Source organism: Lissotriton vulgaris, unplaced genomic scaffold (assembly GCF_964263255.1).
Source record: "Lissotriton vulgaris unplaced genomic scaffold, aLisVul1.2 SCAFFOLD_661, whole genome shotgun sequence".
NCBI classification, from domain to species: Eukaryota; Metazoa; Chordata; class Amphibia; order Caudata; family Salamandridae; genus Lissotriton; species Lissotriton vulgaris.
The window spans coordinates 701,393-718,128 of NW_028249328.1; the positions used below are offsets into that span (position 1 = coordinate 701,393).

Below are 16,736 nucleotides of genomic sequence, written 5' to 3' on the forward strand. Positions count from 1 at the left end.
GATGCTGTAAGGATGCCACGGTGGTCCTTGCTTGTGCTCCCGGTCGCTGTGGTCAGGCGTTCTACCACAGAGATTCCAGAGGAGTGGTTGATGCTGTAAGGATGCCACGGTGGTGCTTGCTTGTCTGTGAGCACCTCTTTTCATTCAATGATAGCTCAGTTTTAATATGCCGCCACCATACCAGAGGAGATGTGTAAAAAATTTGAAGTCTGGATTTAAATTAGTGACATTATATTGGCTTCTCCTCTTTATGGGAACGGTTCACACCAGAGTGACAGACATGCCTAAAATATGAAAACCTACAGAGCTGAAGAGGGCCTTTTTTGCAACAACTGACCACGGTGGTCATGACATTACTATCATGGTCAGGTTTCTTACATAGGTCGAATACTTACCGTCATGTGCCTCTTAGGCCTTCAAGGAGCAATTTACACAATTCGAAGAATTAATCAAAAAACAACAATTATATCCACAGAGTTTTATTCACTGAGGGATCAAATGTAATGAATACACATAGCAAACAGTCAACTGTATTTAAGGTCATACAGTGCCCCGGGAAGGAAGGAAGGAAGTGATCAAAGTGAGGATGAGGGAGTGGTAGGATTGTGTGACAGTAAAATCAAACATTTGGAAACAGATTTGGCTGTAATTTATATAGCAAAAACGGCCATAATAATAATGGCGACCATCACTTAGAAAGGCATACTCCACAAAGTACAATTAATCTACACAATGTTGGCGTGAAGTTGCCACAGGAAGAACAACAGTCGACGTTTTGACCCTCTTATCAGTGCAGGGAATGTTTGTATCCTTGCTGCGGGGTCTTCATCAGGACCAAAGGGTGGGGGCAGGTAACCTAATGAAAGTGAGTATAATGAACTAGAATTACTAGAGGGGTACAATTCCAGCCTCATAAGTTATCACATCGGTAGTTATGCAACAATGAACACGCAATGTACTTAATCATTAGTTAAGGGTGATAGTAGGGTTATTATAGTTGTATATGCCTCTGGACGTGAGAGTATAGAGCATTGCAAATTGAAAAATAAAAGTACCGTGGTATGGACCACGTCTATCCGTAAGGGACAGTAGTACAAAATATCACATATATTTGGAGATGGACCCGAGCATACGGATCAGAGAACTGGCACATTTAGTGGCAGCAACACTGAGTTTTAAAGCATCGTCGGAATGGTTGGAGGTAAATCCGCCGTTCGTCTGGTGGGTCAAAGAGGGGCGAGAAACGGGAACTTGATTAGAAAAATGCGCCGCAAATGAGTAATGGACATTGACGGACCGGGAAGGGAATATTACTTACTAAAGCCGACTGAATCGGAGAGCTCCGTACCTCCAACCATTCCGACGATGCTTTAAAACTTGCCCAGCACCGCACGCGTGTTCTTCCTATATATCGGTAAGCCTCATTCTTCTGGTTGACACGGGCACTACCGTACGGCACACTAACTGCCCTCTATTGTGTAGGCTTTTAATCAGTGAACGTACATTATTTTCAGGTGCCGCCTGACTATTGATGACGCCATAATCATTGACCATACTGAGGACTTTTACCCAGTGGTATGTTTGCTCCTCTTTTTAATTACTGTGATGTCACTGCACCCTTGAATAGCTTGTAATACGTATTCACTATGTTTCAGACACTTCCCCTAGGATATACGCGACCGAAGTTCAGCTATCCATGTCCAACGTTTAATCAATCCCAGGTATTTCATTTATAACACGTCTTAGGTGTGTTTTGCCTTGACTCAGTGTTGCCGCCACTAAACGTGCCAGTTCCCTGATCCGTACGCTCGGGTCCATCTCCAAATATATGTGATATTTTGTACTACTGACCCTTACGGATAGACGTGGTCCATACCACAGTACTTTTATTTTGCAATTTGCAATGCTCTATACTCTCACGTTCAGAGTCATATACAACTATAATAACCCTACTATCACCCTTAACTAATGATTAAGTACATTGTGTGTTCATTGTTGCATAACTACCGATGTGATAACTTATGAGGCTGGAATTGTACCCCTCTAGTAATTCTAGTTCATTATACTCACTTTCATTAGGTTACCTGCCCCCACCCCTTGGTCCTGATGAAGACCCCACAGCAAGGATACAAACATTCCCGCCAACATTGTGTAGATTAATTGTACTTTGTGGAGTATGCCTTCCTAAGTGATGGTCGCCATTATTAATATGGCCGTTTTTGCTATATAAATTACAGCCAAATCTGTTTCCAAATGTTTGATTTTACTGTCACACAATCCTACCACTCCCTCATCCTTACTTTGATCACTTCCTTCCTTCCTTCCCGGGGCACTGTATGACCTTAAATACAGTTGACTGTTTGCTATGTGTATTCATTACATTTGATCCCTCAGTGAATAAAACTCTGTGGATCTAATTGTTGTTTTTTGATTAATTCTTCGAATTGTGTAAATTTTTCCTTGTCCACACTGGGACCCCTTCCTCCTAGTACTTACTGAACCCAGGTCCCAGTGACTATGTTTGGGTAACCCACTTATATATAAACCTCTTAGGCCTTCAGGCATGGATTTCAATGAAACTTTTCTCTGCTGCTGCCAGTGCTGTGTGTGGTAGCTTCAGAGAAATATTGAACGGTGACCTTAGCAATGCATTGTTGGTGATATATCGATAGAGTCAATCTATAGAGCACTACATACTGTTGATGGAAAGTACCTGCATCTCTGACATGTCACCCCTCTGCCTCCTTCATCAGGCTGCGTCTCTTCCCTGCCTTCGTTGACCCCAAAGAGGCAGACTGGATGTTTGAGCAGCTGCAGCGGGAGATCCCTTGGAGGCAGAGAACCAACATTCGTCGGGACCGAGGCCAAGGTGGGTGAGTTCGGTACTGGGGGAGCCACAAGAATGTGTCCATGCTAGTCAGGGGAGTTCTTTTTTAACCCGAGCAGTTGGTGATTGGTTCTCTCGGTCCTTCGTCTTTCTCAATTGTTAGGAACCTGCAAACACACCTACAAGGATTGGATTCTGTGCCAAATAAGACTCTAGTCTAAGTGGACTGGAAAATGTAGTGGTACCAGCCCGAAGCAACAAAGCAACTCAGGCCGGCCTTCTGTTGGGGTTTTGGGGTTCCTGTGCCATACAGTTTGTCAAAACTGGGACTCAGGATCTTAGGATCAGGGGCTTAGCTTCAGGGGCGTGTCTGAGGTGTTACACCCCCCTTATAAATGTATTCTATGGTAAATAGTTGGGTACAGGTGATTTTAGTCGGGCATTGTGAGGTGTTTGTAGGATTTCACCTGGAATTTTTACTTACACACAGACAAAACAACTCACACGCGTCTTTGTCTTAAAGGTCTTAAAATGGTTTATTTGACATATTATTGAGTTTTCTGTAACCCTAACAATCCGCACTCCTCTCACTTTCCACTGGTCCTTAAGTCCCCCCGTGCCCTGCTTCTCACATAATGTATTGCTTCAACCAGCCTGATTGTTGGAAAATCTGAAGCTCCCTCCCCTCTTACTGCCCAAGATGTGCCCCTGCTAGGGATGCATGTTCACTTTAGGGCCTACCACGGTAGTGAGGAGGATACACATCTGCAGCAGCAAGATCAACCCATATTGTAGCTGCCAGCCCCGTTTGATGGGCAGCCACAAGGATGTGCGCCCAATGCAGGCCAAACCGGTCCATCATGACAGATCAGTGCAAGCTTCTCTCACAGACAGGACAGATGCAGCCCAAACAAAACCATGACAGCTTGCTTTAATACTAGAAAGGTACAGCAAAGTCTGTACCCGAGTACACAACTCTCACAAAAGGAACGTGCATAATCAGGTCCTCTGGAATTATGTGGCATAAGAGGACCAAATCATGAGGTATTGTTGACTAATTTGTGCAGCAAGAAAAGGGAAATTATGCAGCACCTTTTGTGATAATATTACTTCATTCATTTGCAATTTTTACACCTGGTAACAGTGTCTGAGAAAACAGTTCACCTTAACTAGTGCCAATTTAACACCCAAATACAGCAATAAGTAACTGGAAGATGACCAACAACTCTTTGTAAAAGGCCTTCGTGGAGAGGAACCGCAATCGGCACATACTTTGTAACATCTGATCCGTTTCATTTAGAAAAATCATTTTTTTTGTTAAAATCTGCAGATTATGCGTCAGATGGTGGATTATGTGTCAAATCCATAGTTATGCAAAACTTGCCGCAGTATCTCATAATTCCAAAGGCCCTGTGTATAATATAAAGCTTGGAAAGAATCACTCGCACAGCACGCACAGTACCACAGCAGTCTTTCTAACCAACATGACCCAGACACACCACTGTAGGTTTACCCACAAACAGGACAGAAATAGCACCCAGTACCACTGTAGGCTTATCCACAAACAGGACAGAAACAGCACAGACAATACTACTGCGTCCTTCCCGCACAAACAGGACAGAAACAGCATAGAAAGTACTACTGCAGGCTGACCCACAAACAGGGCAGAAACAGCACAGACAGAACCACTGCAGGCTGACCCACAAACAGGACAGAAGCACCACACTTACTGTTGCACCTACTCCAGGTTTACACCCTCCACCATCATATTTGCGTAGAAATTGAGGCGTTGACATTGACTAGAACTGTTAAATTGTAGTGGGCGGTGGCTTCCCATGTTCATTTAAAGGGGTACTGTTGTAAATAGGATGGTGATAGATGACAGGATACTTCTTGTTGATTACAGATAGATTTATTATAAGACACAGCTGAGCACACAAACCTCGCCAGCTGACCAGACCACCAACTGACACTAGTGGAATTCTCCAGGTAGATGTCAGAACATACATAGGCATTGTGGTGAAAACACAAAGAAAGGACTAAGACAAAAGACAAGCACATTACATGAAGAATCAATGTACAACACATCCCCCTCCTTTATAGAAAAGAAAAGAAATAAAGGAAAACACAGATTACACTACAAGAGACTGCAACGACAACCACAAAGACAAAAGAGTATCCAGAGACACAGGATGAAGAGTGAAGAGTGAGGTGAAACAAAACACTCAAACGACCAAACAACACCTACCCCATGTTGTACAATAACAAGATACACAACACCAATTAAGAACCATCCCAGGTATCCAAAATATCATTACACACCATCCCCCCCCCTCAGAGAAACCGGGTAGAAACCCTATTAATCAAAGGTAGGTATAAACATAGACCCTTGGGAGAAACACAACATACCCCAAGAAAGTTAAAGAAACCAAAAGTTCCTTTTTACGGACACACCGACACTGTAAACATGACTCCTCAAAATAAGGAACAACACAAGGTAGTAAGCCTGGTAAATAACACAACTTTCCTTAAACAAGGTACACCTCAGGATAGACAACCTGGGAACTAACATGGGCAATGACTAATAAGAGCAGCACTAACACTACTACCCATTACAGAAAAACTAAACCAGTCAACCTGAGAACTAATATAGGTATTGATTACTCACCAACTCCACACCCTCCAAAGTAGGCTACACCACACGACAGCACAGGATGGTTAACTTGGAGATTGACTAACTTCCAACACTATTTCCCCAAAGAAGGGTACAACACAGAGTTCAAACCCTGAAACCAAACCTACAACATGCCCCACAAAGGGTATACCATGGGTACCAACAGGCCCCACCCCCTCCCCAAAGAAGGGTACACTAATGGGTAAAAACACCGCCGTAGGAAAGTACAACAACAACAACTCTCAATACACTTTCCACACTAACCCTAATAACACACAACAGGTTGCACAGGGTTCACACCCTGGAACTTATACACCAACATGCCCTACATAGAGTATACCATGGCTACCAACTGGCCCCACACCCTCCCCAAAGAAGGGTACACCATTGGGTAAAAGACACCGCCGTAGGAAAGTAGAGCCACAACAGCTCTCAAAACACTTTCTACACTGACCCCCAAAACGCTCAAAAGGTTAAACACACCAGGAAAAAAAACACATAAGCCCTCCTAGATAGAGTACATCGGGAAAAAAGGCCCTGCAGACCAACCTCATAATAAAGAATACAAAAGGAGAACAGACCCATGAAAACGTCATCACATACCTGTTGTTGATCTAGTTCAAGCATTCACACATCACAATCATGCAACATTTACTAACAAACTCGGTGACCTAACCACCAACAACACAACAAAACAGGGTGACAACAAACGTTGCACAAGGTTCACACCTTGGGTTTATACTCCAACACGCCCTACATAGAGTATACCATGGGTACCGACTGGCCCCACCCCCTCCCCAAAGAAGGGTACACCATTGGGTAAAACACACCGCCATGGGAAAGAACAGCCACACACTTTCCACATTGACCCCCAAAATACAAGCTACAACAAACGTTGCACAAGGTTCACACCTTGGAATTTATATTCTAACACGCCCTACAAAGAGTATACCAAGGGAACCGACCGGCTCCACCCCCTCCCCAAAGAAGGGTACACCATTGGGTAAAACACACCGCCATAGGAAAGAACAGCCACACACTTTCCACATTGACCCCCAAAATACAAGGTAATGAGCTGCCTAACAACAAGACACAACAGCTCGTAGTCCTGGTTCCTCTCAAAACCTCTCGGTAACAACTCGCTGTCGCAAATCCTTAGACCTGGAAGATCTTGAAACCCTTCAGTCTCAAATTTACCTCTTGGATTCGTTCCGACACAGAATCCTCACCATGCTTCAGTGACATGCTTCAGGACTCACAGTTCAGATTTTACTAAGTTTTGAAGTCACCATCAGTACAATTTCAGTCCCGGCCACTTGACGGTAAACTTTGTCCTCTCCCAGCTAGACACTGAAATCCATGTCTCTTACCGGTCCTGAGGCACACGTCGACCTTTCCCTGTAACTAACATTGATTCTTCATCAATGTTGTGGACCTACAGTCCAGAGACTCACTTACAACTTGGTGACCAGAGTCTCTTTGTACAACAGGTACCATCCGAACCGGGTCGATTTCGAATTAGTTCTGTCAGACAGGGATCTCTTTTTTTTTTTTTTACTGTGTTAAAACTAAAAATGCTTTCTTTCATCCATTCATAGCTATGGTTAAAGCACTGACGCCCCTGTGAATCTGACAGCTAGTTTTTAAAAGTGTAGCCCATCTTGTGCAAGAACACGTGCTAGGGGTGACTCATATATAAGATGAAAGTCAAAGGTGAAAGGGCTGAGGCTTGTGGTACTCTGTAGGATACTTTAAGAACAAATTATGTCGCAGATCCTATTCACAGTTTTAGGCTGCAATGGGAAAGGAACTTATCCATTCTGAAGGACACTTAAATCTGCAAATTCCTACGTGCAAGTCCCACTGCCGATCCATAGCGCGGACTCATTCCGGAACATTGCGCCTGCATTCCTAGGGGACGTCCAAGTTCAAGCGTAAGAAGGCGAAGTGAGACTCAACCCTAACCCGCCACTCTGACGCCAAGGAGAAAGTCTAAGGACATCATGATGGTAATCTTATATCTCAGAGGTAACAGGCCACATAACCAGTTCCACAGCTGGTCGCAGTGTATCCCAAATTTCCCTGGTCATCATTGCCAACAAAGCAGATCAAGGCCTTCTAGGAAACCTTGCTGCAAATTTTTGGTACACTTCCTTCTCTCGCTTTAAAACTTTGTGTGAATAAATCTGATTTGTTGGTGTTTGAGGCAGAAGAATCTATTTGAAGCAACACTTGGGGCCCTGTGGAAGCTGCTGAATACCTTGAGGTCACCTTTGACACCGCTCTCAGTTTTGAAACACAGGGTAATAGGAACTACGAGTACACGCCCCTACATAATCAGGATTCCCCAAAAAATCATTCTTTTGTCCTGGAAGAAATACTTCACTCAGTTGTCATTGCTTTGATCTCATTCCATCTTGACTACTGCAATGCCCTTTATCTGAACATTAACACACCCTCCTTGAATAAACTGCAAGTGGTGCTGAGTGCAGGCGCTCACCTCATTCTCAACACTCCAAATCATCTGTTAGTTAGAGAGGGCACTTGTGCGCTGCGCTGACTGCCTAATAGGAAGCACTTCTCCCCAAAGGCTCTTTACTTGGTGTTCCTAGCAGTTTACCTTAAAGGACTGAAACACATTTGTCCTGTCTTTAACTGGTATGTTCCCGCTAGGGTGCTTCGTTCCTCTACAGGTAGTAAAGTCCTCATTCCCAGGTTCCATGAAGCCGGATGGAGCGTCAGTTCTATCTCCGGGGCTGCTGCCAGGGTATGGAGCACTTTGCCCGCCCACATGTCTAAGCCCGAGTCTACTGTCTTGTTTAAAAAAATCTTTGATTTATATCTTGGTTCATCTTCGTACTTTAGACGCTAGTGGGTTCTGCTTTTTTGATTTAGCACTTAGATACCTTCAGGTGTAATACGCTTTATACATTTTTATTTCATTTTATTTCTTTGGCGCGCTTGAAGCCCCATAGAACCAGAGATCTCTCCAGTCGGGTCACTGCCAGCGAGTCCATCTCGGCGCCATTAATCTCCTTAGGACTCCTTATGACTTCTATTCCAGCCTGGAGATCCGTGCTGGTACTGCTCACTGATGCTGGCACCGATGCCACCGGAGCTGGAAGAGGGTCAAGTGCCAACGCCAAAGTCAGACCCTAAACTGACTACTTACTTCCAGTAGTACTCCCTCTGGTGGATACTCTTTTTTTTAACCTCAGATTCTTCACCTCTCCGTTCTGTTGAGCAGCCTCTTGTTAGCATCTAGAAAGGTCACACGTTAGTATTCAGCACACTGATGCAAACAATTGTTCTCACTTTGTGTGTGAGTATGTGGAAAGAGAAAAGACAGGAAACTGAAGTTAGTTTGCAGGGGTATCTCTTATATGCGACTCCACACTGTCACTTCCGAGGCAGTTTAACCCCTTCCCTGCTCATGACGGAACCAAGCAGTCATGAGCCACGGGCGGCGTGTGCTCATGACGGCGTGGTACCGTCATGCTGCGGCTGCACCGCCCACGCGGCACTGATTCCCCGCCTGTGTGGGCGAATTAGTGAGTGAGTGGAGTCGTGACGGAACCACGCAGTCATAAAAGCAGCCCACCCGTGGATCATGACGGCGTGGTTCCGTCACGAGCATGGCGGCGCCGTGCTCTTCCCCGCCCCCCCAAGCGCCCCGGCGGAATTACCGCCGCTGCCAAGGGGTTAAAGTCAGCGTGGAGCTGCACAGCATCATCTAGCGACACATGGGAGTACTTCTGTGGAAAAAAGTGTTCTGCATTCAGTCTGGTGCCCGCGGAGTTTTATAAGATGATGAATCTGTGATTAGATACAGTATCCACCAGGAAGAGCTCTAGCAAACATACGTAACTTGTTCATCTAAGGCTTTCCTAGAGAGCCCTGCCTAGTCCTTAAGCCTTCTCAGTAGGATAGTGTGGGCAAATAGCACATGCAAATATCCTTCATGTAAACGAATACGGAAGAAAGTAGTATATAAAGAACACATTTTATTATTGTGAAATAATTAGTAATTGGGCTAAAAATATATTATGGTTGCTTCCTGCTGGTACAAAAATGTTTCCCTCTGCTCGTTGGAGGGGCTATAGCACCTCTTTGATACCAAATGATAGTGCTCAAAGGGTAAATGGTAGTCAGCCCTTCTGTGTACAGCCCAGTCCATCCCCTCCCGGGGCCTTCTCGTGATAAAGTGGTACTGTCCGTAGCGGTTAACAAGCACTGGCAAAGCTAGTAGGTCCCACCTTTTGTAGGTTTTAGCCTTGCACATGTATTTTAGCAACACATATAGTAGTGGGAAGACTCAGGGTAGCTTGGGCAAAAGAAAAAAAAAAGTGACGACGCAGCTGCATAATTTTGTATGTGCACATGACGTGTGCGTGTGCATGGGTGATAATGTCTTTGCTTGCTTGTGTCACACATGTGGGCCTGCAGAATTATGCGGGGGACAGTTTTTTTGTAATTACCCATCCAAGATGGATCAGTGAGTTAAAAAAAATGTAAAAAGAAGTAACACAAGAACTTTTTTTAAGCTCTGAGCGGCTGGCAGGACTGTGCTATCTAGTCCCCCCCACCACCCCTAAGAAATAAATAATAAAACATTAAAAGAAAAAAAAGATGGTGGGTGGGGTAAAGAAATGTGGAGTGTGTTTAGGAATTGAAAAAACATTAAAAGAGGGAGAGTAACACAGGGAGTGGGTGGAAGAAGCAATGCAGGAAGGGAGTTGGGAGTGGGCAGAAGCACACAAGAAAGATTGCAACACTATGGAGACCGCAGCACGGGACAGCAGGGAATTGGGTAGAAGCACACGAGGGAGAGCGCTAGAGACGTATGCGCACTTGTGGAATTCTCAAGTAAAAAAGTAGTTCCCTAAAATGGAGCAGTGGAATGATATAGGCGAGCCAGTTAGAGGCATTATAAAGAGGCTATACTCCAGGAACGGGACTAACACACTATGGACAAGCTGGGATAAGGAAAGCCATTGAATGAGAAGCAAACACATAAGTGGCAATAAAGCTAATGCATGGTAAGCCGTAAGTGCCTGTTAGTTCTTGGTAATCCCACAGTCGGTATTGCGCAACCAAACAGCATTTGCTGTCTAGTAGGCTTGACCTAGTGAGAAATCAATGTTGAGTGTGGGGCGGAAGGAGTGTGGAAGACAATGGAGACAGCAGCGTGAGAAGCGCACCAGGGAGAGGTCTGGAAGCCACTATCCAATCTACGTCCGATTTCATTACTTCCAGCTTTGTGTAAAATCACTGAGTCTACAGTGAACAAACAGCTGACACTTTTCTTGGAAAATAATGAAGTATGGCACCCCAATCAGGCTGGCTTTAGAACCCAGCATTCCACCGAATCGGCTCTCCTGTTCACTACGGAAACTATCCGCTCAGCTCTAGACCAAGGCAAGAAGGCCGTCCTGATACTATTAGACCTGTCGGCGGCCTTCGACACGGTCTCACATGCCATCTTAATAGACCGGCTAATAACATCTGGCATTAAAGGTATTGCCTTAGAGTGGATAAAAAACTTCCTTAGTGACAGGAGACAAGTGGTGACTCTGGGAGAATTCCGTTCCAGCGAGAAGCCACTGTCAACGGGAGTACCTCAGGGCTCCAGTCTGAGTCCGACATTGTTTAATGTTTACACCGCACCCCTGATTCAGCTGATATCGTCCTACGGCATAGATGTAATAGCATATGCCGACGATACCCAACTGATCCTGGTCATGGACAAAGACAACCAGGCCTGGGAGGAAAAGCTTAAGTGCTGCCTAACGGCCACCTTTGAGTGGATGCGGAAAAACCACCTAAAATGCAACACAGGAAAGACCGAGATCATGCCCATAGGCTCAAATAATGATTTCATCCCCAGACTGTGGTGGCCTGAGAAGGCAGAAATTCCACCTCACACTACCTCCTCGGCTCGCAACCTTGGGGTACAGTTTGACGCCGATCTATCCTTCAAACATCAAGCGTCAAAAGTGGCAGGCACCTGTTTCGGGGTAATAAAAATGCTTAGAAAGTTCTTCGACCTGCTGCCCCTCGAAGCAAGGAAAACTGTTACGATTGCATTAGTCACCTCCCGTATTGACTACTGCAATAGCCTGTACGCTGGCACCAATAAGATGGTTACCCATAAACTCCAGATGGTGCAGCATGCAGCTGCAAGGCTGGTTCTGAAATGGCCAAGAAGATCCTCAGCAACCAAAGCCCTCAATGCACTACACTGGCTGCCTATAACTAAAAGGGTCCTCCACAAAGTTTTAACTATCACTTTTCGCGCTGTGCATAATTCAGGCCCCACTTACCTAAGAAATAAATTTGTAAAATACTGTCCAAACCGCGCACTAAGATCCTCCAATGCCAATCTTTTGACCATCCCTAGATTCAGACTCAAAACCCGCGGGGGCAAATCCCTAGCGGTGTTGGGTGCCAAAGCATGGAACGCCCTACCCCCTCTATTAAGAGCACTGGACAAGGAGTCTGAGTTCCGCAAGCAATTGAAAACCTGGATTTACAATCTTCCAGACTCAATGGCCAGAGCGCTAGTGTGATCCCGGTTATGGTCTCCTTAGCAGTAAGGCAACCTTTTCATCTGGTTGTCCTCATATTGGCGCCGAGATGCTCCTTGGAGCGATTGCTAGCGCGTTATAAATGGACTCTACATATACATATATACATATATACATGCACTCTCAAGATGTGCTTCAGCAAAAAGAAAATAGTTCCCTAAAAGTGAGCAGTGGCCGGGTCGGACTGGCGTATCCCACGACATGAGCACATCACCCTACACCTGCGAGACCTCCACTGGCTCCCCGTTGAGAAGAGAGTAACCTTTTAGCTACTCACCCACACCTACAAATCACTCCACAGCACCAAACCCAAATATCTCAATGAAAGAGTCTCCTTCCACGTACCCAAAAGGAACCCCTGCTCCACGACCTCGCCCTAGCAGAAACCCAGCGCATCCGCAGAACCAGAGCGGGTGGAAGAGCCTTCTCCTACATCGCAGCCAAAGCTTGAACGAGCTCCTAGTCAACATCAGATGCTCCTCTACTCTGCACACCTTCAGGAATAGCCTAAAGACCTGGCTTTTTGTCTGAATCGGAGCTGCACCCTCCCCCCCCCCCCCTTTCCTTGCCAGTGCCTTCAGACCCTCACGGGTGGGTAGCACACTTAAAACTCTCTGATTGATTGATTGGGGAATCTGGCAGGGGCCGGGCTGCTCTGATGTGGGCCACTTTTTTTTTTAGCTCTCTGATTTGCTAATCGGGATACTTGTATTTTGGTGTGGAGGCCTATTTTCTGTCTCAGGTTGACCCTGTTAGTGGAAGGATGGAAGCTAGCCAGATCGAGAGTTGATAAAGAGATTTTGATCCAGGAGATGGACAAACACAAGATGGGCAAGCCGGGAGAAGAAAAGCCACTGATTAGGAAGCCAGCAAAAGAGTGGCAATAAGGCCAACCAGTGCTGACCAATGTGCGGGCTGTGGGTTCTTGGTAAACCCCTGATAGGTCTTTTGCAACCAGACCGCTTGTGCTGTTAGACAGGCTTGTGAAGAAGCAGCCTCCCCAGGTCTCTCTGAAAGTGCACCCGTGCTCATTATGGGTTGGCACAAGTGATGCCCTCACTGCAAAGCGGATCTCCCTCCCCTCCATTCAGTTCTCGAGTTTAGGCGCTATGAATAGCGCTAGGAGCCCGTCCTCTCTTACCCGTCCTCCACATGTGCCCAGACACGCACATATACATTGATCCTGTTAGCCTGCTCTGACTGTCGGTGACTGAAGGCGTAAGAGGAGCTGTAGCCAGCAGTGATATCGCTCTCTTCTGGAATGCTCTGGGTGTCATTACTGGTCTTCAGTGTGTCATGTGCATGGAGGCTGTAGCTGCACATCACATCGCCAGCTGGGTGGCTTCACGAGTTAAACGCTCGCTGCTGACAACGTCTTTGATCTGCAGATCACAAGTTTGAATCATGGCCCGGCCAGCACAGCCTTTCATTCTTTCGGGTTGATAAACTGAGTACCGTTACATTGGGTAATAGTAATACAGAGTGCATTCAGCCAGCGTAAACTGGCTTTTGTGGTGTACTGGATTTATTGCTCACAGAATGTTCAACTCGTCGTTTTCTCTCTTGGCAACTTATATACAAAAGAACCACAAGGGGGCGCCAAAGGAAAAGCAAACACTATCTGGCCAATTTGTTTCATAGGTTCTGGTTTATTATAGTCTGTTTTGCATTTTGTTTTTGTTTGCCTAGTTGAAACCAGAATGTAATCTAAGCACTAGTCCTCCTAGAGAACTACTGAACTAACTACCGGCAGGGCAACATTTGGAAAAAAGTAGATTTTAAAAGGGGTTCTTCCTTTTTAAGTTCGAGGCAGCTTAACCCGAACCACGCCACATGTAGCGTAACATCTACCCTAATCGGCGGGTTTGTCAAAGCACTCCTAAAGCGCCTAGCGGCTGATTCAAATTTGGTTATTTGGTCTACAGTTGTGAAGATTGCGGTATGAATCGTGGGCCTGCTGTTATTAATTGGCACTTGATTAGCACACGATCCGCTGTCCGTATTGCTTTGGGGTGCTTTTTAATAATCTGGGGTATATAATTCTAAAATGTACATAGCGCTTTATACCAGTGGTGTGACAACAAAGCACTGTCTGGGCAGTGGGTATGGGTACCCACCCTGGAATGTATGGATAGCAGAGGACATGCTGATACTAGTATGACCTGTGTGGAAAATACCAGGGATCGTGTGTTTGGCCGCAGGGCTTAATTTGAGCTAGTGGGAGCCACCGTACTTATTTTTGGGCATCGGCGCCTGTTTTTAATTATTCCTATATCTCCCGAGAGAGGGAAAAACACACAAATCGGAAGGACGTAGAAGGAAAAGACGAGAAGCCCGTCACAAGGGGGATAATCAGGAAGGTGCAAGAGTGAATTAAGGGTGCAGGAAGAGTATGTAGTGATTAAAGAGTCATGGGGTGGATTCTACACGCCCACGGGCGTCCACGTTTATTTGCACCGGCTGCGGAGTGCGGACCTCTGAGCAGGAGCTTCTGGCACCGGCACTCTATATTTTACAAATTAAGCACTGAGGCCAGATGGATGCTGGGCATCGGGTGTCAAGGCTAGTGGGACTCTGGGGATCGTGTGTGAGGGCTGGAGGGGTGCTGGGTATCGGGCATGAAGGGCAGAGGGGTGCTGGGAATCGTGTGTGAAGAGCAGAGGGGTGTTGGGCATCGTGTGTGAGGGCTGGAGAGGTGCTGGGCATCGTGTGGGTGCCAGAGGGGTGTTGGGCATCGGGGGTGAGTGCCAGATGGATTCTGTGCATCGTGTGTGAAGGACAGCGGTTTGCTGGGCATCATGTGTGAAGGGCAGGAGGCAGGTGGGATGGGCGGGCTGGGGGGCAGGGGCAGGGGGGTGCTGGGCACCGTGTGAGGGCCCGGTGGGTGCGGTGTACATCAGTGTCCAGCCAGAGCAGTGGTGTGAATCTCAGTTGCTTTTTGTCCCCTCGAGGGATTCGCCCAGATGTGTACATCTTTCTTGGAACATAGAGTTTAGGTTTCAGGGGAGACCTTGACCTCAGAGAGACTGTGCCGCGAGTGTGACCTGTCTCACGCGCCATCCTAGCCAGGTGTCTCGGCACTTGAGGATATATAGCATTGTCTCAAACAACAACAAATAACAGTATGACATTAAGAAGTTGCAAATATTACAAAACAAGGACATTTTTAACTTATTATCCTGTTTTCCTTTTACTTTGTGTAATGATTTAACCTGTTTGGTTAACATAAATGCAGTTCTGTTGTGTTTTGATATGTGCTGCAACCGGTATAGAAGTCAATATGCATCATTATATCTTGACCATAGCCCCGCCCCTAGCCCCGCCCACTTGCCACACCTCTAGGTCATTTTAATGAGTACCTACACTTATTTTTTCCCATTTAAAGCACTGGCCAGGGTCAACACTTGTCTGCCTTGGAAGTGCTCCCAGGTGAGCTGTCTCGGTGGAGTTAATATCAACATTTCAATGTATGATTACCAGGATCCGTTCCCTCAACATAGCATTTGTAGTGCTCTGATAGCATTTGTTACTGTATCCAGAAAGCACCAGGGCCTTCTAGTTTCCAATTGTTACTGTTGTCTTAATCGACATGTGAGCAAAGTCCTGTCCTGTTTCTAGAGTATCTCAGCAGCTGCCTCCTGATGTCTGAGTCGGAGTCGGTCATTGTGTCGGCATTGGGATTCCTAAACCGTCACTTCTTCCTAGGTTGTCTCAACGCCTACAGGTCACAATCTCATGAGAGTCAATAGTGTGCTTCCACCCCAGACCCTGTTACAGAAATGGTTCACTACAGGCACTCTCCTTAGGACCCTCTCATGACCCGCTTACTGACCCCTGTCCTGGAGAACAGGCCTGGCAAGGACCGGAACATGCAGAACCAACCCCCAGTGGTGCTGGACTGGCTGCTCCAGCAGCCAAAGCCATACAAACCCCTCTCTCTCTCACGCATGTTGTCATTAGAAACATGTCGACTTTTCTGTCCACATCTCAACTCTTTCGCTTTCTTTGTTTTATGTAAATTGTGTTCAGGTAACAGAGAGTTTGTGCATTCTAGTTGATTGTAGCTCAAAATACTGTTACAAAAATACAGTCTGACAGAAATATCGCGCCATATGTCAACAAAGAGAGAGGTAGGGAGAAGTAAACAACACTCTTATTCTCCGGTTATATCTTTTCAGCAAAAAAGAGTGTCATATGGTTTAGCAAGACATCACGAAGGAGCAAAAAGAATTGAAAAAACGGCCCCACTTAGGTCGGTTAGGAAAGCCCTCACTCACCACCTGGTGATGACATGCTTCTTCATTGGGCTCCACTAAAGAGGCCGAGTGCCTCCTTAGTGTGCTTCGACGCCAGATCTACTGCGGAGCAGGTTTTTGCGAGTTTAGGCGTGCAGTGAAAATAAACTAAATGGTAGTGAGGAGATTAAAAATGTCTTTAGTGTATCCAAAAATGATTTAATATGTGATCACTTGTGACATATTTTTTAAATTATGTGTAGGAAAGTAGTCCGCAATTAATTGTGTGGTTATTTCCTAATCGTCAGTCAACATGTTTCTGCCTTTGAAACGGTGTAAAGTTACCAGGCATTCATCAGGACTGCGATCGCTAAAAAGTAAAATTAAAATGTCTCACTTTGATGGTGTAATAG

At 45.8% G+C, this 16,736-nt stretch overlaps 1 protein-coding gene across 1 annotated transcript in view; it reads left to right on the forward strand.

The window, feature by feature from the left end:
- Positions 1-16,736, forward strand: part of ALKBH3 (alkB homolog 3, alpha-ketoglutarate dependent dioxygenase) — a 219,465-nt gene that overhangs the window by 83,476 nt on the left and 119,253 nt on the right. Inside the window, exon 6 of the mRNA XM_086950326.1 lies at positions 2,754-2,869. Coding sequence (XP_086806452.1) covers positions 2,754-2,869 — 116 coding nt within the window. The remainder of the gene's footprint in view (positions 1-2,753; positions 2,870-16,736) is intronic.